Below are 25,606 nucleotides of genomic sequence, written 5' to 3' on the forward strand. Positions count from 1 at the left end.
AGTGAATGTAAACACATTTATGTCTTATAATGGGAGAAAATGGGTTTCCGTAACTTTGGTGGAAGAAGTTAAGAGTACTAAATATAGGTTGGATATATTCAATAGCCTGCTAATATCATAGGAAATAAAAGGCATTCCATTTGACTTAGTTCTACTGCATTTTTGAAAGCACCCATGTTTTTAAAATGGGCATTAAAATAAAAACTGCAAACTAAAAAAAGGCACTGTAAGTGAGATAGCCTTACTATAAATAAAACTTGAAAACGTGGGTTTAATATGTGATATGAATATTACTTCCAAAATAATGAAAGTAATCATTTTGCTGCTTTTAATCTTTTTTTTTTCAGGAATGCCAACAGCAACAGAGTTTCTGGGATCGTAGTGACCCCAACACAATGGCACCAGTGCCCAATTTTGTTTTGCAAATATTTCAGAGGTGCATTTTATTCTACTTTCTTCTAGGCTGTTTTTGAGGAACACTTCATATGTGCTTGGACAGTAGTACCTTTATGAGTAGAACATTGCAAAACTTTCAAAATGTGAGAGGGAAGGGGCTAAGGGCTTATCGCTTTTTAGTTAATGAATATTGTGCCATCAACCCCCACCCCCAAATGTGCTTTTTCTACTCTGTTGGGGAATTATTTTAGTCCCATTTATGGTCATCTCTGTTGTCATTGCACATCATCTCTTAAGCGTCACAGCAGTACATGCAAATATGTTTCCTTTTGGACCAAATATGTTTTCTAAGACAAGGTTGATCCTGTGGTGCTAGTTTTACCTGGGTTGCAATGACTTCACCATTCTCATTTGCAACAAGGAGGAGGAAACTGCCTTTCTCCTGCGCAAGAGGCAATTACCTGTGACAAAAGAGATTCTATTTTATTCTTACATTCTGTAGCCGGTATTGTTTAGGCAAAAGTGTGAGAATGCATAGGGTAGAAGGTTGCATAAAACCAATGTATTGCTGATCGGTTTGCGTTTAATCCATACTTGAAGAAATCTAGGTAATGAGGAATTTTTTTTTCAGATTCTTTATGTTTGAACTATTTTAAATGTTTTCCTTGTGCAGTGGCAATGGGAGGTATGCGAACTCCAGCATATACATCATTCAAGGGAATATAATAACATAAAACCGTATATCTGATTGAACAACACACAAATTACAAAAGACCAAGAGGAACATTCCAACAGCTTACCTATGTAGAGCACACAGCTTCATCCCCTAAGCAGAATGCTAAAATCTTGGATCATATTTGCTCAGGCATAAATAATGTTCTGACAACTAAATGAGACTCTTGTGTCAAACATAAATATGCATATATACAGATAAATCCATATCATATATTGAGTGGTATGTGTAGTATATGTACAAAGCAAAAGAGAATGCCCTTTTGCATTAAGAGGCACAACACAATAAGAACATCTACCTGGGTCTGGGGTTCCTTCTTTGGTGTTTCATGACTGTATACTGTAGTTCAGAATCTTGCTATATGCTTGTCTAGTAACATAGCTGTGATGCAGATATGAGTGTATGGATGTCCCATTGCCTCACTATTGCTGCTGGTGTAAAATGTGGCTACATTCTTCCTTCACTGTCCTTTCTGCTTCCAGCCATCCAAATGCCAGATGTTGCTTCTTCTTATCCTTCTATGTTCAAGAAGCTGAACAGACTGCACTGCAGAGGAACCAGCCATGAGGCTGCCCCAGATCTTTTGATGGCACATGTGTAATTGGACTGGACATCTTGTCATCCCACATCTCCCAAAGGCAGTGTGCTCTTGTCACCCTCATTGTAAACCTGACCTGGCTGCTATAACAAGCACCATAGGAAGGGCACCAGCCCCCTCCTCTCTGCCACACGTTCAGGGTATTCTGCTTGACATAAGACTCATGCTTTAACCCAGCTGGGATTTACAGTCTCTTCAAGTAGATTAAAATTAACATGAGTCCAAATTTTGTTTTCTCTAAACATGCGGCTGGGCATGCAGTTGGCTGGGTCTGAATTAGGATAGAGGACCTAGAAAGTGGAGGTGGTGCCAGATCCAAGGTGGCACAGTGCCCAGAGCCACAGCTAGAAAGCTCCCTGCTGGCTCTCACTAGTGCTGCCCCTGGCCAGTGCCTTGAAGAGGGAGGGATGTTTCCCTGAGTCAGCAAAAGGGATCTTTCAGAGGCAAAGGGGAAGGCAGTGATAGTAGCCAGGTTTAAAAGCTATGTAGATGGGATTTATTCCTTTGACTGTGGTCAGGTCTTCTCACCAGCTGTTTTCTTGCCTAGTGTGTCAATCCTTTAGCCAAATTTCTTCAGCTTGTACCTCCAGATGTGCTGGAACAACAACTCCAGAATTCCAAACCAGCATGACTGGAAATTCCGAGTGTTGTAATCCCAATATTTCTGGAAGCAGTAGGTTGAACAACCCTGCCTGGGAACTCTGGGAAAAAGTAAATCACAGTTGATGGTAGGTGGGGCACATTCATGGCTTTCAAGCAATGCTTTTGTTACTGAGTGGCTTCTATTGCCAAGCTCTGGAAAATTCATCTTTTTTTGCTAACAAATCCAGGGCTGTTTCATCTGTATCTTAAATGCCTTTCATACTGCAACTTCATAAATGCAACATGCATATGATATAGATATGTTCATGAAGGAGTTAATGTCAACTTTAGCTTTCCATAAAGTGTGTTCTTTCTGGTTTGTGCAGAATTTGTGAAGTGATTCTTGGTCCTATAACAGCATTTGTTCAGTCTTAATGAAATTCTGAAGCTACTGGCACAAGTGAGGAGTCTATTCCAAACTCTGTTTCTCAGCCCCCAAGTTCCTTGCATTGTCTTTGTGTATATTACTTTGCTTAGTGTCTTAATTGTAGCTTAAGGATATTTTGCTTGCGAAGATAGAGGGAAGTCTTAAAAGAGAGAAAGAGAGAGATGATGGAAATGGAAATGGTCTTTTATGAGTTTCCTAACTCAGTGAGATGTTCGGAACTGTCAACTGATAGATCAAAAAGATAGATATGAGATTGAAGGAAGCCCTGAGAACATAATTTAATTGGCTTAATATGGTTGGAGTACTAAAGTTCAGTGGAACTGTGGTAATGGTTATTGGTATTGTAATCAGTCAAGCTTCAAACACTTTTGCCACTCCCAAAATTGGCAAGCTGATGAACATTAGGATTTGTGGTGAAAATCCAAAGAAATGGAATGATTAAATTTTCAGTCATTTTAGTATATCTAAAGTTGTAAAAGTATTTTAAAGAAAAAAAGTAGACCCATCTACTTGCCTGATTACCCACCATTGCAGCCTCCAGCCACCAAAAAGAGCAGGGGAAAAGGGTACATTTTCCCAGCCATCAATAACATTGCTACTCCTAGTGTAAATACCAAGGTTAGTCTGCTGTGTGTACAAGTAATATATAACTTAGATTAAGGTAAGATTCCTAGGTCAGTAGCAAGCATTCAGAAATTAAAGCAACAAATCTTTTATTATTCTAGAATCTAGACTATGATAATCTGGAGTCAAGAACATCTGACACCTAAGAGTGAGATTGAGAGTATTTGTGTCTCAGCATACTCTCAGCATACAGTTTTGAAAAAGATCTTGAAGTGGCTTCACCCTCAACCACTTGGTCTGCCACTACCAGTATTTCAGTGTACAACTTTTGCACTGTGCACTATGGCGATGCAGGCATGGTGCCTTCTGAAACTGGCACTGTAATGGCCGATCCCCTCCCTGATTTTTTGACTTCCGTACTCCTTAACGCTGATCGTCCAGATCCATTTGAGAAACTCCATGCCCTTCTCTTAATTTTCTACCACTTCCACCTCCACCCCTTTCCCGCTGGGACACAGCCACCTTGGCATTCCGCCCTGGCATCGGTTAGCGTTTCCTGTCCAGAAGGGACTTATCCTTCCATCTTCACCCGCAGGAACGTGCATCCTTTCCTTGCCAGGCGATTTCAGGGCTGGAAGATGGGCGAACGAGCTCCTCGGCCGTATTTGGAGTTGACATCAGGCCTTGCCGCCTAGGGAAGCTCGCGGTGACAGGCAAAACCCACCGAGGGAGAAGGGATTTCGAACTGCGGTCTCGGGAGCGACAGCGCGGCGGCGGCAGGGACACATTTCCCGCCGTAAGCGCCGGTTTCTCCCCATGGGCCGGCGAAAACCCCGCCGATCCCCTAAATGGAGGATCGGTCGCTCGGAGTACCTCTCCCCAGAAGGAAGCAGCCGTCCACGGCCTTTGCGCGCCGGAGCCTTCAGTAGCCAAGCTTGGGATCTTCCCAAAGACCGCGGCCTGGGGAGCGGCCGGCCAAGCGGAGCGCTCTGGACTCGTCTGGCCAACGCCTGGCCTTTGAAGAAGCTCCCTCCGACGATCGCTTTGCGGCCTGGACCGACAGTCGCCTTCGGAGCAAGGCGGGCGTCGCCTTTCCAGAACTTTGAGCCAGCCGGGATAACCCTGGCTGCGCCCTCCCGCTCGCCTCCGCGCAACACCTGCTGCCGTGGTTGGCGAGTCTGCATTTCCTGCCGGCGCCCTCCTCCTCCGCCTCGGCACTGCCCGGCTCTCCCACCCCGCCCCACGGGCGTCCTCTAATGCATCACGCGGGCCGGAGCGCTCCGAGCTCTGGTCCCGCGCCAACTGCAGCTGCTGGTGGGTTTCCCCAGCCTGGATTCCACTTGTCAGGCAGGTCGGGTGGGAGGAACTCAAATCCGTTTGGAAAAGCAATTAAAGTGCCTCCGAAGCCAAGGGAGGGAAGGGGAATCGACGATGCAGGGAAGGGGGTTGCGCTGCAACCTGGGTCTGGCCAGTGCCGCGGTCCCGGCTGCGCGGCATTCGTTCGCCTCGGAAAGCGCTCGCCGCCTTCTCCTCGCCCGCCCGCTCGCCCGTGCCCTAATCCCCGGCAGCTGCGCTCCCTCCCGCCGATCAATAAGCCTTTCACTTTTTGCCTCTTGTTTGTTCCGTGGGGAGCGGGATCAATAGGAGGAGGGGGCGTCTCCTCCAAGCTTCCGCTGCTTCTCCTCCTTCCGCCGCTCCTTCTCCAATTAAGACAGTTCTCCAGCCTGCGGGTGGGGTGCGAGGGGGGTGTCGTGTGTCCATTGGACCCGGTACCAACCGACGACACGCGAAGAGCTCCTTCCTGATCCTCTCCGTCCCTCTCAACTTTTCCTCTCTTCTTCCTCGGCGTTGGCAAGGAGGCGTTGGAAGAAGGTCCGCGGAGATGGAAGGTAGGAGGAATTAACCGGGCAGCTGCTTTGGGCACCTGAAGGGACTCCCCGGAGGAAGCGGGTGTCAGGCACGGAATGAGAGCCAGGGAGTCTGTCTGAGGAGCTCCCGCAGCCGACGGCAGCAGCAGCAACAGCGGCGGAGACAGCCTGGATCTCTGGTTCCTTTGCTCCTTTCTTTGGCATAGACTTTGCCAGCTTGCGAGTGATTCAAACAAGTGGCTCTAGCATCACTTTGGAGTGGTGGCTCTGGCATTCCAAGCTCTGGATTTCTTCCTCTAGCCCCCCCCCCCCCCCCCGGTTTAAAAAAAAAGAAATATGAGGATGAAATAATGTTGACATGCCTTGAATTATTAAGTATCCCCTGGATTTTATTAGCACATGATGCCTAAATGCTGCCTGTATCTGGTGGGGTCTTAACCGGGAGTGCAGAGGAGCGGCACACACAGCGGCACAGGGAGCGGCCGGCAGCTCTGACAGCTGGGCTTGTGCAGATAAGCAAAGGAAGCACCAGAAGATTACTAGTGAGACAAGAGGAAAGCTGCGTTCAGAAGCTTCCGAGAGCCTGGGGCCCCAATTCCCCAGTCCTCCTCCTCCTCCTCCCTGTTTGGGTTTACTAATTTAGGGGCGTCCTGCAGCAGCCAGGGGTAAGCGGCCGGTGCGGGGCACCTCAGGCTTCCACTGCCTCCCCTCACTGGGGAGGTAGTGTGCTGCCTGGTGCCTCGGCACAGATGCCGATTGAGATTGTCTGCAAAATCAAATTTGCAGAGGAGGATGAGAAGCAGGCGGCGAAAGAGGAAGGGGACAAGGAGAGCTTGCTAGAGGAGCCTAGCCGGCCACACCATCGTGATCTGGCCGCCTTTGCTGGCACCAGCACCCTGCACGGCCTGGCTCATATTTGCCGCTCAGGGCAACTGGGGGTCCGGCAGGCCCTCTGGGCACTTGCATTTGTGGCCTCTTTGGCCTTTTTCTTGTATCAGGCAGCTCGGTCTGCACTCTTCTACCTGGAGCATCCACATGTCACTACCATGGGTGAGGAAGCTACCCAAAAGATGGTCTTCCCAGCCGTCACCATTTGCAACATCAACCGTTTCCGTCATTCGGCACTTACAGACGCCGATATCTTTCACCTAGCCAACATGACTGGATTGCCACCCAAGGACCGTGATGGACACAAGGCCTCTGACCTGCTCTACCCTGACCCAGACATGGCTGACATTGTCAACCGCACTGGGCATCAACTTGATGACATGCTGAAGAACTGCAGCTTTAGTGGTGAGAATTGCTCTGCAGAAAACTTCACAGTGGTGAGTATCTGTTCTGACTTCCCCGTGTTCTTCTCTTGCTTTTTGGGGAACTAATGTTTTATCAGTGCCCAAGTTTACATCAAGGCTGAGGTTGCATCTTAAGTATCAGTCTGAAAAAGAAGAGTAGATGTGGTACAAATGCTACCCGAACACCTGGGAACTTGGGACACTGGATGAAATATGCAGGAGGTAATATACGAAAGGAAAAAAGGATGACCCAGGAATAAGCAGGCTGGACATTATAGGAACATCCTGGATAACTCCTACTTTGTTTGAATAGATAGCCACTGAGAATGAGGAATGGGGCAGGAAGCAAGAGCTGATAATAATGCAAGTTACAAGGGAAGACCATAAGGTCTCAGATATTTAAAGATAGGAGATGCCCAGATAGGTACTGAATACGCTTAGGGACTCCTGCATTTTTCCAGGGGTCTGCTCCTTAAGTGCTTTTCCCAGTTTCAAACAAACTGTACTCCCAGTTCAGTGCCCATTGTAGCAGTGGCATTGTCCAGGCCAAAGTGGTATGGCAGTCACTCTGCCATCTTCTCTCTTGGCACGTTCTGGCATGGTATTGACTGCATTATCTGAGAAGCTTCCTACTGGGTGGAATGAGCCAGCCCCATGCTTGCTTGATATTGGGTCTGAAAAGCACAAATCCCTGCTGTGGTTTGGGGAAATAAATGTGCTGAGCGGGCGGAATACCTGATGGGACCCTTTTCAGACCATAATGACTCTGGAAATGAGCTGCTTCTCTCCTGCAGACACGGGAGGCTGCTTCGCCTTCTGATCACTGTGTGCGGGGTGTGCGGTGTGTGTGTGTGTGTGTAAAAGGAGGAGTGTGCCAAACAACAAGAAATATAAATGGAGAGATGGGGAGAAAATGACCCATGCATATACATAATAAGCACACATGCTAGGTGGGTCAAAGATCAGTTTCTAGGCTTCTGCTTGCTGTTGTCATCGGTCTCAAAGTCTTTGCTGTGAAAGTGCTTGTCAGATTTGGCAGAGGAATACAAGCCAGGAACCAGCTAAAGATAGATGACAACTTTGGCCCAGAGTTATCAATGGTTGTTTAAAGTGCTTGGTTGCATGAGCCCCATGTAAACTGTGCCGGAACCCCTGGTTGGAATGGGGGAAAGAACCAGCAATATGAATTCTGCTCTGTAGATGCACCAGCCTGCCATAAAAATACTGAGATGAAATTGCACAAACTGCATGGTAGTCAGATTAAGCTCTGCCCGCTCAGACCACTAACCATCCCAGTTCCTCAGGCTTCACATTTGAATCTGGATCTTCTGATTATTTACTTGAAATGGTTGTTATTCTTGAAATGCAACCACAGAGTCTGCCAATTTCTTCAGCAGTTGAGAGAGGAGGACCGAGAGGGTGTTTAACACGCCCTCAGTCTAGAACTGCCCTTCAATCCAGATGTTGTTGGCCCCACAAAGGAAATTCTGAGGCGTGCATTTCCCCTCTGTGGGGCTAACAGTCGATCAGGAAAGAGTTTATTCTTTTTTTTTCTTTCCTTGATGCAATGAATTAAGTCTCCGTTCCTTTCCCAAGCGCCGGTCCAGAGAAATTGGCAGTTCCTAAGGCTGCATTTCATTAAAACACCATCAATCAATGAAATAAACAACCATCACTATTATTAGGAAATCTAGTCATGGTTCTCCTTAAATAAGGTGTCCTTTGGCCCTGAGATTTAAATGTCTGATTCAGAACTAATGTCTGTTCTTATGCAGCAGACGACTTAGGCAGTTCTGGGGGCACTGCATGTTGTGGGAAGCTGTTGAGAGAAGGAAATGTCCCACCCCTGGAATCTGTGCCAAAGACATGGCATTAATGAGTGGCTTTAGGAGGATAGGTGGGAGGATATGGGGACGAGAGATTCCCTTTACTTTTTTGGCCATTCTAGCTGTAGTATTAATTTTCGCTCTTGGTTATTTTGGAGGGGGGGAGCTATGAATAGAAATAACAGGCGTAAGGCATAGGGAAGATGAGTATGTACCTAGTAGCAAGGTACCGAAAGGTCACTGAAAGGGTCCAGCTTCCCTTTGGAAGAAGTGCAGCTGCTGCTTCTGCTACTTACCGTGGCTGTGACCACTTTGCTGCTAAGCTGACTGCTGCGCCAGTCTTTGCCTCTCCTGATGAATTCTTTTTAAAGAACCTGTAAGTAAGAGCTGTGCTTGGTAAATGATCTCCCTCTATTTAGCGTCACAAATTCACATTCTTTATGGGATGGCAAATTAAAGAGCCGCTGGGAAGATTCCCCAGCGTAAGCATCTTGTGTGCAGTAAAGCCCAGCCTGTGTAGTAAATCTTAGCAGGCTTTGCCCGCTCCTGAGCCACGCTAGCCGCCTGCTCTGTTAGATGCATGGGGAATGAATGGGCTACGGAAGGGAGACCTCACCACTTACCCTGCACCGCCCCTTTCCTGGCGATGTTGTGAATGCATCTGTGCGTGAACTCAGTGGCTTAGACTCCTCAAAGAGTGCTAAGCAGGGTCCTCCCCCCCCCCTCACACACACTGCTGTTTGGTCTGTGCCGGGGGGGGGGGGGGGAATTCAATTGCTTCTTTGTATTCTACTGGATAGGAGATTCCCTGGCAGCCATGCATTAGCTGAGGGAAGTATTCTGCTTTGGTCTCATCCGGTCCCAGTCCCTTTGCAGCAGCAAGGATCACAGGCGTCAGAAGACAAACATTTCGTTTAGCCATTAACTCCTTCAGGATCGGTTTGCAACACTTTCCAGCCAGCTGTTTTGGTTGTTACTATGTGTATGTTTTCTAACCTTGATTTCTTGCCCTGGAAGCATCTGTTTTATGAGTGGATCTGAACTTCACATTACTCTTTTTTTAAATAGATGTATCCCCCCTCACACACACACACACACACACACACACGCACACACTCAGTGACCATCGTATATACAGGACAAGCAGTCGGCTTCTCGTTGAGGGTAGACTGCATTTTTTCCTCGATGGAACACTGGAGTCCAAAGCGTCTCACAGATAAAAGGTGGAGAGGCTATCGAGGCAGATCACAAGGAAGTGATAAAGGGGGAAGTGCAAATGAAGTTTTATGGAGACGTGTTGGAGGAAATAAGCTCAGCCACACCAAGTGTGCACACTCAAAAGAACAATTACCCAGCTGGCATCTGCTCTGCAGGGATTCCACTTCCAGCACTTGGAGGGGAAGCTAATGTATTTCTAAAAAAATTGGCGTCAATGTCAAAGGTTCTTTGGCAAGGGCAATTGTTTTCTTTTTAGATTTCATGCCGCTGGTCTTACCCCCTTCCCTGGAAAAGGTTGTGAGGTAGATCGCCACTTTCCCCTTCACATCCTGTTTCTTTGACCTTGGTATTTGAAGGCCATGAGAGGGGAGAAAGAAAAGTATCTGGAATATGCAGACATCTAGTCATAATGGGGGTGGGATTTGTGAGGAATACGCTGGAGCTATTTAATTCCGCAAGACAGGCTTGCATGGTGTCCAAAAGGTTGGGTGAGAACAAGATTTGAAAAGCAAGGAGGGCTGCAATTCTGGCAGCAGGAAGCCACCAGCTAAAGGGTTGTGCTCTCCAGAATGTCAAAAGAAGTTGATGGTGATGCAGTAGGTCTCTTTGCTTGGGTTTCCTTAAGCAACGTCATGATTGGGGCTTGAAGACTGAGAAGGTGGATCGGTCAAAGAGGGTGTAGGCAGATATTAATACTGAAGTATCTCATGTGGAACAGCAAGAGTCACTGCTGGTGCATTTTAGGCTTGAAGCAACCCCTCCCAAAAAACAAACCAACAGCAGCAATACCCAAACACACATAAATTTCTGTTTCCCTCCCTGCCCTCCCCCCCCCCCACTCCCCAGCTGCTGTTGTTCAGCCTGGCTTTGCTGCCTCATTCCCCAGCTGTATAATCAGCGGCACCCCATCTTGATGCTGGGGCTGGCTATGACCTTTCTTCCACAATTGTACTTAATAAATGTCACATTTTCCAGCCTATTTTTACTCTGGGTAAATGAGTTTCCTGTTCTGCCTCCCCCTCCATCTGCTGTCTCCTGCTTGCCCATTTGTGCAGCTCCTTGGCCACCACTATTTGAAGGCAGCACCGCAATCCATTTTCCCTAACACAGCCTGCATAATGGAAGGAAAAGTGAGAAAAGGAGCCCATGGGCAGCCCAGCCGGTGATGGATAGTTAGGAGGAATGAGCAGATTGATTCCTTCCAGCCGGAGAAGGACACCAATTGCCTGGAGGAAATCACCCTCAAAGAATCTTAGATCGGGCAGATCAGGCATCTTCAGTTTCATGTGGCCTGTGGCCTGGGTTTTTCTAGCAAAGGGGTTTCAAAGGAACCTGTTGCTCTCCTGTCATATTTGGGAGGAAAGAAAATGGAAGTGGGAACAACAGTCTGCTAACCCATCTCTCTTGCATGAATCCTTTGTCCTCTTCACCATTCTGCAATCTCTTTCGTTTAATATAACCACAGATTTTTGTCCAGGGATTTGATTGTTTCAAGAGTTTTCATCAATAAATTCTGCATTGCCCCATTTGCTTCATTGCCTCCTCTGTCTAGATTTGTGAAGGAAAGTATTTTTGTTAACCTACATCAGCAAAATCTCATATTGATGTCAGTTGCCCTTATCTCTCTGCATCCCATCATGAAGGGCTGCTTTTCCATTTCATATTTATTTCTTCATTTTCAGAATTCAGGGCAACATAATATGTTTTTCTCTCCCCTGCATCCCACATCCTCCCCTGTATCCCATCACCTAATTATCCACTGAGGTACATTAGTCCTGTAAATATTTAAGTATTTTAGTTTAAAAAATTATATACCACTTTCTGTTAAAAATCTAGAAGTGGTTTAGAAGATCAAAAGCATCTGATTAATCCAAGTTCATGTCTCAGTCCTGGGTTCATAGAGACATATTTCAGAAGATGAGTACTGCAAAAGATGATAGCAAAAATGGCAAGATGCAGCATGTCACTTTATAGGAGTACTATATTTTATATACATTTTATTTAATATAATAACATATTTTATGGCAGCATCAAGTCTACTTCATCAGATGTACAGCATAAATCTGTCCATTTTTTGAAGGCTTCTTAAGCATAAAAAAAACATTGAAAGCCACAATCAATTGTTATCCTACCATAGATATACTGTTTGTCTCGATCCTAAGACAATTACATGAGTTCCAATTGCAATTAAGATCTACAATGTATTCATTGATTAATGCGATTGCATGGATATACTGTTAACATATTCTAACATATTCAGTGTTCTGTGTTTAAAGTAAAATGTCAGAAATATGTGGTTTTTTTCTTACTCCTCCTAATGTTTTGAACACCCCTAGATTCTTATGCTGTGCAACTCATTTCTGTACCTGCATGTATTCCCACTTGCATGCATGTACCACTGGTTATTCACGCTTGGTCATTCTCCTTATCAAAGACTTTACTTGGTTCTTTGATTGGAATTCAGTTACAGAGTGATGTAAATTAATAAAATCTTCTCTGCATTCCAATTATTCCACAATAGTTCCATTCAATAGATTGTTTGGCTGTACAATCAGCAAGTGGCAATCCCAAACAAATGAGCTTTTTCTTTTGGCATAGAAGGCAAGGATACATATGGCTTACACTTTCTTTATGTTTCCTCCCTTCCCTGCAATTCTTGCCTTGTTCTTGTTTGGCTCCACAGTCAATCGCTTCTGACAGTTGTTGGGTCTTGCCGGATCAGACTAATTCATTAGCCTCACGTGTGCCATTATTTTGCAGGAAAGAAAAGGTGAAGAGGCCACCATCCTTATATCTAGAGGCTGCACCTTATCTGCCCCTAAGCCACCACTCAGTTATTTAGGAATTGGGGAGAGAAGGAGGGCACGAAAAGCATCAGAGCAAAGCTGTAGCCGCAGAAAGGCGCCTAGCCTTGGCTCTGCAGTGAGAGAAGGCTGTGCTCCATCCATCAGAGCTGCCCGCAGGCTGGAAAATGCTAATAAGCAACCAACAAAGAGAGGGGATCTGTGTCCAAAGCATCTGAATAAGTAACCAATCCCAGGAGCTGATGTAGCCTCTAGGCCTCTGCACCCCCTTGCTCAGCTCAACTAATCAATTTTGTTTCTCCGCAAAGGTCCTTTCTGGGTAGGGAATGTTCATCTCCTGATTCTGATAACCAGGAAAGCCCTATACAGCCTAGAGCTTCCCCAGACTTCCTAATGTGCAGAAAACAGCTTTTACAACGAAGGTATCCCATCTCCATCATTGGAGAATTGCTTTGATTTCCTTGTTGTTTCATACATCTCTGGCAGCAATTGTATTCCAGCAGGCTGTTGATAGATGCATTGTGAGGTCTTGATGTGGACTCTGCTGAAGGACGCTGTGACAGATGTGAGGCTACTGTCCCAGCCACCATATTTTCAAACTCTGCCTTATGTACCCTATTCCTGTTCATGGCTTTAAAGGTTAATTCCTTGTGGAGGAAGGACTAAAGTGCTTCGTCTGAACCCCACATGAGGCTGAAGATCAAGTATCCTATTTTGAGTTTTGTTCATTGTCTTTCTAATTATGTGAAGGCCTTTCCCTCTTCTGCATACCATAAGGCAATGGACAACCTAATTGCAAAGAAGTTTGCTGCTATTGAGAGCCTGCACTTCTCTCTGGGCAACCAGGAAAGTGACTGCCGTAGACAACAGCAGAGTCTGGGTTTCACAATATCCTTGAGGCTTTCCTGGATTTTTTTGGGAAGATACACCCCATGTCCAGTTTAGGATGAAGGCTCTCAAGAGACTTCCCTTCCAGCTGGATGGAACTGACTGAGTTCCTTTCTTTCCCCCACCTCTGCAGGAGTTAAAAGCTGGCATAGCCCCCATCTCCTGACAGATATGAATTGTTCCCCAGGTGCAGTTAATTAACTGGGGCAGGAGCGCAACCAGCCTTGGGAGACCAAAAGCCTCATTAACTTCCAAGGAGAGGGAGAGAAATGGTTGGCTGGAAATGTTGGGGCATTTTTCTTCCAGGACATATGTAAGCTGGGTTAGAATATGCCCTGTTGGGCAAAGATCCAAGTCTTTGTCCATGACAGCAGAATAGAAGAAGCCTTTGCCCTTGCCTCTCCATTCTGTTTTCCTTACTCACAACCACACATGGAGTAGAAATCTCAGGCGTAGAACAAGAGATACTTGATCTTGAGATTCCTCAAGGAATCCAAGAAAAGGGCCACAGAGAAATCCTGGATTGGCTATGAGTTTTGGCTTAAAAGTTTTTGGTGCCTTTGAGTCAGTGTTGATTCCTACTGGACTAGTCCCAGACGTTTTCTTGACAACATTTCTGGAAGTGATTTGCCATTGAGTGACTGGCTCAAGTCACCCAGCTGGCTTTGTGAAACTCACAGTTTCATGGTTTTTATCCTAACAGTTTAACCACTACTCCAAACAGGATCTTAAGAAAGGAATTGGCAAAGAGTGAATCCTTGCTTGAGAATGCTAGCCCAGCCCAGAGAGAAGCACAGTCAAGAGCAGAGATGCCAGCAGGCATAGCACCATGCCTATGATTGAGATCAGATTGCTGCCATACATAAAAAAGCTATCTTCCTAATTATATTTAATGAATTGACTTTAAAAGCTCTTATGCTGTTATCTGGGTTAATTTAATATTACACACTTAATAAGCCTGTCTGTAATACTGTCAGGGCGTATATGAGTACTAGGCCCAAGGAGCCTCCTTTATGCTACTCTTTCAGCTCCCTGTTCTAGGGAAGTAGCCCTATGCAGCTGTGCTTACCTGCCCATCCGTTGGGGGCCAGAAGCAACCTGAAGCTCTCGCCTGAAACTGATGTCTCTGCCTTTCCCATAATTGCCAGAAGCTTAAATTGTGCTGTCGTGTGAATACCTACAACTGAGAAAGTATCAGTCAGGCGACAGGAAAACTGGTAAGCTTAGGTTGCCACTGAAAAGGTCCCCCGTTTGATTCTCCCTTAAACTCCTCAGGGAAATTTCTCTGAGGAAAAGTATACTTTGTGACTTTCTGCAAGCGGAATAAAACTACTCTGAAAATCTTTGCAGGTCTGTTGAATTATGTTTTAGCCCTGGGGATCTCCTATTTCACCTACAGATTGAATCTGTTTTCTTAACAAAATGGCATCAGACTCTTTCCTCTGCTTCCCCTGGGAATCATACTTGGTTTAGGACTTACGGCTTGGGGATTTTCTGGACTGAGTGCTAGTCCACCTAGTTGAAAGTCAGTTTTGTTTTGTTTTGTTTTGTTTTGTCCTAAATCAAAAGGCAACAACGTAAGTCCCTTCCAATACTGCTGAACTGTTCCCAGATCCTGGGTCAGATGCTGAGTGTAGTTATGCGGCTTGCAAGAGGCTGTAAGTTACCTATCCCCGCCCCAAGCCCAGAAAATGGGGAAAAATTAGAAGTGCACAGTATCTACTTACTGTCAACTCACTGTTTTATTTTTACAAGGTGAAAATCCAAGAAGTCCAGATAATGTCTGCATAGGTCCTCTTCTATTCACAAGAAGTGTTCTTTTGGCCCCAACATGGCTTTTGAAAGTCCTTGGAAATAGACCAGGTTGCTCCCTGGATCACTGCCTCGCTTGGCAGTTGGGGTAGTTTGCTCACTCGCTCACTTACTCCCAGCCATTTCTCACCCCTGTCTCTTTCTAGTTGCCAAGGGAGGGCACAGAGGGCCGTTTCTCTTGGCAGATGACTGCCTTCTGGGGTCAAGGCCATAGGCTTCAGGTTACAGAAGCACTGTCATTGTATCTTCTGTTGGGTCAACTTTAGTACATGTCAAATGCCAGAAAAGCTTCTTAGGATGGACAACTGATGCTGTTTCCCGCTTAAAAGAACAATAAAAGCACCCTTGCTGAGAACAGTAACTATTTGGTCAAAGAGTTGGTACATCTCTTGTCAGTGTGTGGAAACAGTGATGGAAAGCCGCTTCCAGATAAATTGGAAACTAATATCCCTTCACAATACTTCGGGAATTGAAAAAAAAAAAGAAAGAAAATACACAACCAGTGAAGCTAGAGGGCAGTTATTGCCATTAAAGGTCTACCCTTTCTTAAACTTCCGTCTTCTTTTTTGCAGCTTGCCATGTCACAATGGCAGGTGCTCAGAGCGTGTCCGAGGGGACTGGCAATGGCTCTGTCATATGTGGGATGAGTAATTTTGGGAACTGCCAGAGTGAATGCCATGAAAGATGGTGTGCATTTATTTAAGCCCAACCAGGACTTGAAGGGATTAGAGCAGACAGAAATGTATTTTCCTTCCAGTCATGTATTTTTGCATGGAGTAAAGTAAAATGGAACAACGTTTTCATCTGAACTGGATCAGATAACCTGTGATCTGGGGATATGAGCAAGCTTTAAAGCGTTTGGGGCTTACATAGACCTGTCTGTTTCTCTTTTCCTCATGTGTATTGATGCCCTTCTTTCCTAGTTTGCAGTGTATTTTAATTTGTCCTTTCAGATTTGAAACCATCATTTCCCTTGGTCCTACAAAGATTGAAAATTGCATTTTGAGTTAGTGGATGAAGGGAAGGAAGAATATTTGAACCCCTTTGTAACTCATTTCTTATGTAACACCAAACAATGGTTTGAACCACTACCAGGTAGAGACCTTCTTCCACATTTTACCCTACCAATTTGTATTCGGTTTGATGAAAGACAATTTGCTTAATTGTCTTTTCAAAAGAGAAAATAATTTTAGAGAAATTCCCATGGACCTGTGTGGTATTTTTGCAGTTAACATACTTAATTGTGAGGTGACCAAGGAATGTGTGTGAGCGTTCATTCCACAAATCTCTTCCATACCTTCTTGTGTTTCCCCATTTCAGCTAAATCCCAAGGGAACACAGCAGACAGAATTCCTCCACTGTTTTTTTTTTTTTTTTAGCAATAATACTGTCACTGCTAAGAGGGTGTCTTGCCCTTGAGAAATTTATAGGAGTTTTGAGAAACATGAAACATTTTGAAAGGACAGTGGTTTCCAGCTGTAATTCGAACCAATTAATAGCATTAGATTAGTCATAATGAAACACTAGCCATAAGTTAAGCCTGCTGTGTTTCTCTCTGGTTTGGATAATTATTTATTATCGTTTATAATTTTGTGACATTATTCCACAATGCTGTTGGGATGTGTAAAATAGAAGTTGACAACCTCAGTCTAATTTCAAAGGAAGTGACCAGACCTCTGGCAAGAATAATCTGTTCTGTCTCAAGAAGCTGGTATGACTCGGAGGCAGGTAGAAAAAGAAACATGGTTAGAAAAAGAAACAACAATAAGAGGAAATTGCTATCCGCTCTGGACCTATCCTTCATTGTTTTGAATCAGTCCTAGCCAGTAGACAACCACTGCATCCAAGAGAAGATGAGCTCGGTAGAAAAGTAGGTCTGCATCCCTGCTTTAAAGAGTGAGCATCAAATAAATGTCAGACACATATGGAATCTAAACCTCATGGTGGTCTTATTATAAGAAGTGACGATCAAATGAGACAAGTCTCCATAGTTTGTTTCCATTAAGTGCTGAGTGATTAATAGCATTGTAAGATAAAACAAATTATTCTCATTCTGTTGCTCTATTATAAAAACATGTGGTGGGATATACACATAACATGATTCTGGGAAGTAAGCTTGCAACAACTGGGTGATATTGGCTTTAAAATACTGTATGTCATGTGTGAAGTCTTTGGGGAGAACTGTTAATATTCATCATCTTGTGAGTAGGGAATGATTCATGACTTTTATGTAATTTCTTCATTAACCCAAGACTAATTAACTAAAGTTTGTTTAATTGTGCAAGATTAAAAGATTAGTGCAGATTACCCTACCCAACCCTACCATACCATACTATACTATATTATACTACACATAGCCCATGGCTTACAACAGTTCATTTAGTGACCACTCAGTTACAGTGACACTAAAAAAAGTGACTTTTGACCATTTTTCACACTTTTGACCATTGCAGCATTCCCATGGTTGTGTGATCAAAATTCAGATGCTTGGCAACTGATTCATATTTATGATGATTGCATGGTCTGAGATCATGTGATCCCCTTTTGTAATCTTCTAACAAGCAAAATCTATGGGGAAGCCGGATTCATTTAATAATCATGTTACTAACTTAACAACCACAGGGATTCACTTAACTGTGGCAAGAACGGTCATAAAATGGGGCAAAACTCACTTAACAAATGTCTCACTTAGTAACAGAAATGTTGGGCTCAATTGTGACTGTTGAGGAAAACCTGTATACTAATACTAATACTGTACTAATGTTTTTTGCATTTGCACTTCTTTTTCACTTACCTTTTTTTGCACTTCCTGGAGATTGGACTCGAACACTCCAAGGTCCCTTCCAACTCTGTTATTCTATTCCTTCCAAAGGCCACCCAGCTGGCTTTGTGCCTAAGGCAGGAGAGCCATGGTCTCCTGATTTCTAGCCCAGTGCCTTAACCACTATACCAAACAGCTTCTCAAATAACATATTAAAGCATCCCAAATAGGTTACCTGCAATCTGTTGGAAGGAGGCAATAGGCACACATTATTGGTGACTAGGAAATGGATTGAAAATCAGTGCCAAAAATGCTACTTACTAATAAGCAACTCCATAGTGGGAAAGTTAGCTTTTATCTTCTCTTTGGCCAAGGGATCTTGTGCAGGTAATTCAAATAATAAAAGTGCAAGTTAATGCACTTAACGTAAGGTGCATTAACTTAAATATTAGCTTTTGGTGACTTTTTAAATTATTTGGATATGTATGTATGTCCAGCAGTCACTACTGCCGGTTTGCTCATGGGTGCGCCGCACATGCATGCACAGAAGCAAAAAACAAGATGGCGGCACTTATGGCACCACGAGGAGAACCGGTTCAGAGTGGTGGCAGGCCTGGGTCGCTGCCCGTTCCAGTGACCCAGGCCGCCAAACTACCGCCGGTTCAGCTGAACTGGTCCAAACCGGTAGGAACCCACCAGTGATGTGTGTATGTATCACTCTTCTTTTCATGAATATACTTCTTTTAAAGAAAACTGTAGGATGATGGCGGCCATAAAATGCACCGGACTATGGCTGATTCTCACAGAAACAGAGAGAATACAGAAGAAACTGGGAACTGGGAACTGGGAACAGGAATGTGTTCCCAAGCCTTACCTGATTCAGAGGAGAATGAATAGTGTTCTATGTCATCTGGGGGAATGGGGGCATTGAGAAATGTTTTCTGACAGTGTATCTGTATCACACAGAATTGGTGCCAAATATTTCCAGCTGCAACCTTGGGCTGAATTTTTGGACTTAGGGCTTCCATTCTTTCACGATTGAATTTGGTGCAAGGTATCACAACTTGTAAATGCACAGGAGGCAAGCACGTCTCTAAAATTAGAGGGTTCTCCAAATCTCTGGAACTGGGTGTGTGGCAGTGCATCCCCCATTAAGCACTTCACACAGCATTGTGTGCAGAACAGAAGGTTTACAGAGCTGTACTAAATGACGCAAATGATTTGAGGGCCGTAAAGAGGGACGGTTTTATGTCACACAACTCTATAAAGCACGGCTGTTCTGCCATTGATGAGATATTGGGCTTTATTTATAGAAGGCCATGATTGTGCTAGAGGCCTGCATACTCTGAACACCAGCCAGAGCCTGGGGATAAGAGGGTAATTCATTTCCATGCAGCTGCTGTCTTCATTTTCACACATTAAAGGGGGAAAATTAACAAGTTTGCAGCCAGTCAGGTGGAAAAAACAATAATTGTTTAAAATTGTGTTCCCTCCCCCATTCTGAAACACAAATTGCTGGAGTCTTCCAACATACGTGCAACGTGCAGCACCAAGATAACAAAAGGCCAAAAGGTCATGCTACAACCTAGCTAGCTAGTCTATATTCTTCTTTCTTCTTTCCTCTCTTCCCCCCCCCCCATTTAGATTGTGTAGAGTGTTGGTGCTTTGGCAGTCCATGGTTAAGACATGTGCAAAGGAGGGCATTGTAACCCTAACCCTTTCCTAGTACCTATCTCTTCCCACTTATGACTACACCAATGTTGCTTGTATCTTTACAATTTATACTGTTTTATTGTTTCCTAGTATGATTTGATTGCTTATTAGTAATCTATGACTATCACTAAGTGTTGTAACTTATGATTCTTGATGAATGTATTCTATTTTATTTTTTCTTTATGTACATGAGAGCCTATGCACCAAAGGCATATTCCTTGAGTGTCCAATCACACTTGACCACTAAAGGATTCTGTTCTGTTCTGTTCTATTCTATTCTATTCTATTCCATTGAATGCACATTGTGCAGAATCAGGGAATCTCATTTACTATGCCACAGAATCATGTCATATTATTCAATATTAGGGAAATAAAGATTCCGTAGCATACATTTCACCCACGATCCAGTGGAGAAATCTAAAAAATTTTCCCACCGGTTCTGTGGGCGTGGCTTGGTGGTGGTGGGTCATGTGACTGGGTGGGCGTGGTCAACTTTTTTCACCGTTTCGGGTGAATAGGCAGGGGGGAAATGCTTTAAAAAGTAGGGGGGGGGAGCTTCCAACGATTGCATGGCTCATAGCTGATCTGTGCGATTGTCGCAAGCTCTTCCCCCCCAAACACACTTTTTAAAGCATTTTTTTTTCCTTCCTATTCGCCCGAACCAGCACAAAAAAAGTTAAGTAAACTTAATTTAATAGCAAAGGAGACAAAATTCTCTGAGCATCTTAGTTTGTTTCTATCTCTGCATTAGCCCCTCCCTCAGTCCGGCTGTTAGTTGCTGCATAGTTCCAAGGCAACTGGAAGGGATGAGAGGGGAGTTACCCATCTCAGTTACTGTAGTTAGTAGTAGATTTATTTTTACCCAGCTTTATTCAGGCCATGGTCCCATCTGCAACCACTTGCTTTCTAGAAGTGGTTGCCTCACACGTGTAAGGATTCTGAGGAATGCTTGCACTGCTTCTGTCGTCACCCAAAATGAGAACATTTTTAAAAATATATTACCCAGCAGTGGGATTCACTTACCTTCCCTACCAGTTCGCAAATGTTAGCAAGCCTTCTGTACATTCGCAGTGCTCGCCTCCCACAGCCTCCGCTCCCGATTTGCCCGAACTGGAGAGAACTGGCTGAATACCACCTCTGGTGTTGCCTGACTTCTGGGGATGACTTGCATCAGTTTTACGTGGGATACAGGTTTCTTTAAAAGAAATACATGAGAAATGTGTTCGTAGGATTGTTTTCTGAAGAGCGAAACAATTTTTAAAATTAATGAATGAAAATATCCTGTCTCTATTTCAATTAAGACTGCAGCTCTTTGTATCCCATCCCCCTTTCTTTTTGTGTTATAAAAACATATAACAACCAATCAAAAATAGGGAGATTAGATCTTACTGCTTACTTCCATTGGGAAATGTGAAAATTCTTAGGTGGAATCTTTAGGGGCTATGATGAAAAAGTAAGGAGAGCTGTGGTTCCTATCACCTTGGCAATTATACGCAATGAGGAGAAGGGTAGGATGGCTTCATGTGGAAGAGGGCATTCCAAGAGAGAATTATTCTGACCTTCATACAATTCTCACTGACCCAGATATCACATTATCCTTTGAGTTCCCTGATGGCAGCAGGAACCTTCTTGAGAGAGTTTGACAACAGAAGATAGAAGGAGAGATGTAAACCTGATCCCAGAATGTTAATGACAAAAAGCAAATTGTCAGTTGTCATATTTTGTTCTTTAATTCTCCTCCTTCCCCCCTCCCCTCCTCACCTCAAATGACCCTAAAATAATTGTGAGTCTAAAACCCCAAATGGTGTGTGTCATTTTTCATGTTATTTTGATTCACGTTTGGTTTTTCTAAGATTTTCATTGTTTGTATGCCACCCACAGACATGTTATGTGAAATGGGCGAGCGTACACATTTGCTAGATGAATTAAATAAATAAATAAAATGAGTGAGTTGATTATCTGGAAAAGCCAGCTTCCTGACATGAACAAATTCTATTCTGAATGTGATCAAACTGCCATTGCTCCTTGTCTAAAAAGCATCCTAGAATAAGGCAGATTCTGAATTATTCTGAAATGTAATTGTAGTCACTAAAATTCAGAATCTGGACAAATTCTGAAGCCCCATAAGAGACAGACTTTGGCTTCATGGGGGATTTTGACATATTTGTGATATTACCCACTGGCCTATGACAATTGAGATTTCTATTGTTGTCAGTTGTCTGATACATTCTGGCTTAAAGTCTTCCTTTCTCATTGTTCTAGAAAATCAAAGTCTTGTTAAAAGCTGTTCCAGTTCAAGGTAGTGCCTTCCCTTACCTTCACTACTTTTTTCTCTCTTTAATTATCCTATAGCAGTTTTATCCTGTCTGTCTCTTGCATAAATTGATATTCTAATACTATTGCTATATTCTTATTGTTACTAAATTTATACCCTGCTTTTCTGCTTATATAAGCACTCAAGGCAATTCTAAAATAAAAAAAATACAAAATATTAAACACAACAATAAAGGCAATACAGTTTCAATCAAAATTAAAATCAAGTCAATTAAAATCAGTGTAGCAGCTAAATGCTTGGCAGAAAAGATTAGTTTTTGCCATTTTGCTATACACAGGGACAGTCAAAGCCAAATGTACTTTCTTGGGAAAGCATTGCATTGTCTTGAGCCACAAAGAAAAAAAGTCCTCTCTTACGGACCAAAAGACATTTGGCAAAGGGTTTCTTCAGAAAGGCCTCTCTTGATAAAATGATACATCCCCATGACTGCTGTTCAATTGCCCTTCTATATCCTCCTTTCCCTTCCTTCCTTCCTTCCTTCCTTTCCTCCCTTCCCTTCCCTTCCTTGGAAAAGCCTATCAAAGCTGTGCAAGAGAATTACGTATGTAAAGATGCCATTTACTTCTACATATACACACTGAAGCTAATTTTCTAGGTTGTTATTGTTCCTCTTTATTCGCTTCCATAATTACTCCAAACATCTCAGCTCCTTTCAACAGCTGCAGCCCATTGATCTGACATTTTCAGCGGGCTAGCCACAAGAACTTAAATCTTTTTCCTGAGCGGAGCACTGTTATACATATATAGCCAATCATAACTCTTACTTTAAAGGATTGCTTTATCCTTGCGTCTGCACCTGCATGCACAGGCATTACACTCAATCTGATGCTTCATTGTCGCTTTTCCCAATTTGTTTGTGTCCTTTGGGGAAAGCTCCCAATGATCTGCTTCAAATGGTCCTAGGTTAATGTGTATTCCCCCTCCTCCCCTCCCCAACACACCATATCTCTCAGTTGCTATTGAAATCAGATCTTTCTAACACACAATGTTTACTTCTTTCTGGGATGAAGATGACCATAGATCCTTGTCCTTTGTATCTTATCTTGTAATCAGTGGCTCCTAAAATGGAGAGGGCTGTTGATCCTATCTCACCGCTACTTAATTTTCTTAAAAGCTTTTAGTTTCAAGACTTGTCAGGAGAACTTTTGAGAAAATTGCTTTCCTGGTAGCCATCCTCCCATCTCTTTCCCTCCTCCCTTCCCTTAGGACTTTGTTAACATTCACTTCTTCCTTTATTTTTGCTAATTCCGCACTCCAGCCAGAGAGGCAATACTGGTGCTGCAGTGGATTCCTTCTTACTTGGCAGTGAGTTGCTTTAACTAGTCTTAACCATAGCTAGCATACACTTGAGTTATATTACACTAACACTCTTGTTTGTATGGCTAGGTGACAATTAGCTTAAGACAACTTGACAAAATAATGTTCACCCAATTTTCAATATAAGCAGGGATTGACACCAGACCATCAAGAAGAAAATAGTACTCTAATCGAGGAACTACCAAGGATAAAACCACCAACACCCCAAACAATGTATATGAGCAGAGAACAAACATCACACTCACTCACATTGAAGGCATTGCCCAAATGGGGTAGTGAAATATTTACAAGCAAATAACCAAACTCTGAGAGCACCGATGACCCCACAGTTGTTTACACTAAGCACATCCTATCCACATTTTTTGAAATAAATTGTGCTGCTTCCTTAATGCCTTTTGCAGTCAAGTGTTTTGAATTGCCTAGCATTATAAATATTGTTAAAATGAGACCTACATTCCCTAAATGGGATTAATTGTAATTTTTAGGAAAATATGTTAAGATGTGCATTTTTTGGAGCAAATAAACAATATGTAGTAGACTAGATGAATAATCAGATGGAATGTAAGGGATAGGGATGCTTTGAATGTCCATCCTCATATGATATTGACAATGCTTCAGCTGACTTAAGTTCTTTCAGTTGCTGCACTTCAGAATTTGACTGTATAAATGTAATGGCTTTAAATATCCAGCCTGATTCATGTAAACATCTTCCTCCTCCTTCCATTTCCTTTTTTCAAATGGGAAGGGCAACATCAGCCTGAAGAAGGGTTCTGGAAAATTCAGAAGCTTGCACACACTTTGTTTTGTAAATAAGATGGCTCCTAATAAGAGTATCAACAAGTAACTTAGGTGTTTTATCTCAGCTCTGAAGAAAGTTGGATGTGTTTAGTTCAGGGCTGCAGGCTACCTGTGAGAGTTTGTATACATTCCACAAGAGGACAGTTTCTAAGAAAATTAAATAGATATATCCATGAAATCTCAAGAAATCAAGTTCAACTTTATTTAATAATAGTATTACTTCTGCGTTGCATCATGGGGATTTGGGATTTATCTTCAGGTGTATGGATCTCTTGAGAAGAATGGTTGCAGCATTCTGTCACTCTGTATTCTTAGTCCCAAAGTCTAGCTTTGCTAATGCCCATACTGAAGACATGGAAAGGGTAGGAGGGGGAGATCTGTCAACCCTATCTGTTGACAAATAGGAAGTATCAGGTCTGAGATGGAGCAAGAGTCTCCAGTCTATAATTTGTCAGAATACTTAATCTAATCCTACTTGCCTTCAAGGGACAGAAATAGATGTGACAGGAAAGCATTTATTTGTACTCTTTACCGCCTTCTTCAACTAAATGTGAATCCAAGAGAAGGGCTGAATAGGTGAGGTTTTCCGTCTCATTGGAATAGAGTGGTTTGGGTTGCAGAGGGGACAAGCATGAGGCCATATAGAAATTCGCTGGCCACAATGCTTAGTGAGATCAGTGACCCCTTGATGAGGAAGGGACTCATCTCAACTGCTGCCTTGTCCTTGTTTCCAATTGCAAGGAGAGAAGGATGGCAGCCCTCTTAGAGTACAGTAGAGGGATGCAAATGGGAGCATGATTGATGCAACCATTAATTTTCCCCTTTCCATTCTAGGCTTTCTTGGCCACAGATGCTGCCAAAATAGCCTCAGCAAGAGAAAGTACCTTGCTGTGAAGCAGCTTTGCTGTGGCTATGCCCTATCATGGCCTCTTGACTTCCTGCTCTCTTTTCCCCTCCTCCCCATTTGCGTCTGTCCACAGCCTGGGAGCTACTAATAACCAGCTCTCTTCTGCAGGGAGCACAAGGGTGATAAATAATCTCCAAACAGAACAATTAAGGCTGCATGTGGTGGACTCTCGCTCCCCACCTCCCCCTCCATATTCCCACCAGCTCTTGCGCATGGAGTCCAAGACTCCTAAGGCGGTGAGAATCCCTCTTCATTAATCAAAGATCAGCTACAATTACACTCACTAATTATTTGCAAAGACTCTTTTGTATTTTCTGTCTCTCCAGCAAAATGCTGATTGGACTCTGCAGAGGCTCCACTGCCCTTGGAGAATGAGGACGGAGGAATGACAAGGGGGGGAGGTGGAGAAGCTCTCCAAAATAACCCAATTCTGTGGTCCTAACTCTCCATCTAGTAACAGTGCTGAAGTAGGCAAGTCTTCCTTGCAAGGCATGGAGAGATCATGTATATATATATCAAGCAAGTCCTCTACAGACTCACAGCTAGGAAAAGATTGGTAATAGCATTCTAATTAAAATAACCAGTTACCGGTACAGCTATTTGTTTTTGATAATTTTATTTTTCCTTGTGGAGTAGCAAAATAAGCAGCTTGGCTAACAAAGTCTGCTCAGTCACTTTTAGTTATCAAATGTCACTAAGGAATACTTACGTATTTTTGCACTAGCTTCTATACTCATTAGGCTAAA

At 43.6% G+C, this 25,606-nt stretch overlaps 1 protein-coding gene across 4 annotated transcripts in view; it reads left to right on the forward strand.

The window, feature by feature from the left end:
* Positions 1-4,729: 4,729 nt before the first annotated feature.
* Positions 4,730-25,606, forward strand: part of ASIC4 (acid sensing ion channel subunit family member 4) — a 94,706-nt gene continuing 73,829 nt past the window's right edge. Inside the window, exon 1 of one of the 4 annotated variants that reach the window (XM_087713378.1) lies at positions 4,730-6,514. In XM_087713378.1, coding sequence (XP_087569504.1) covers positions 5,939-6,514 — 576 coding nt within the window. In that variant the 5' untranslated portion in view covers positions 4,730-5,938. The remainder of the gene's footprint in view (positions 6,515-25,606) is intronic. The other 3 variants (XM_087713382.1, XM_087713387.1, XM_087713392.1) reach the window with 3 other exon arrangements.

This window comes from Thamnophis sirtalis, unplaced genomic scaffold (assembly GCF_051295495.1).
Source record: "Thamnophis sirtalis isolate CommonGarterSnake01/CBP01778 unplaced genomic scaffold, rThaSir2_p1.2 scaffold_1, whole genome shotgun sequence".
Taxonomy (NCBI): domain Eukaryota; kingdom Metazoa; phylum Chordata; class Lepidosauria; order Squamata; family Natricidae; genus Thamnophis; species Thamnophis sirtalis.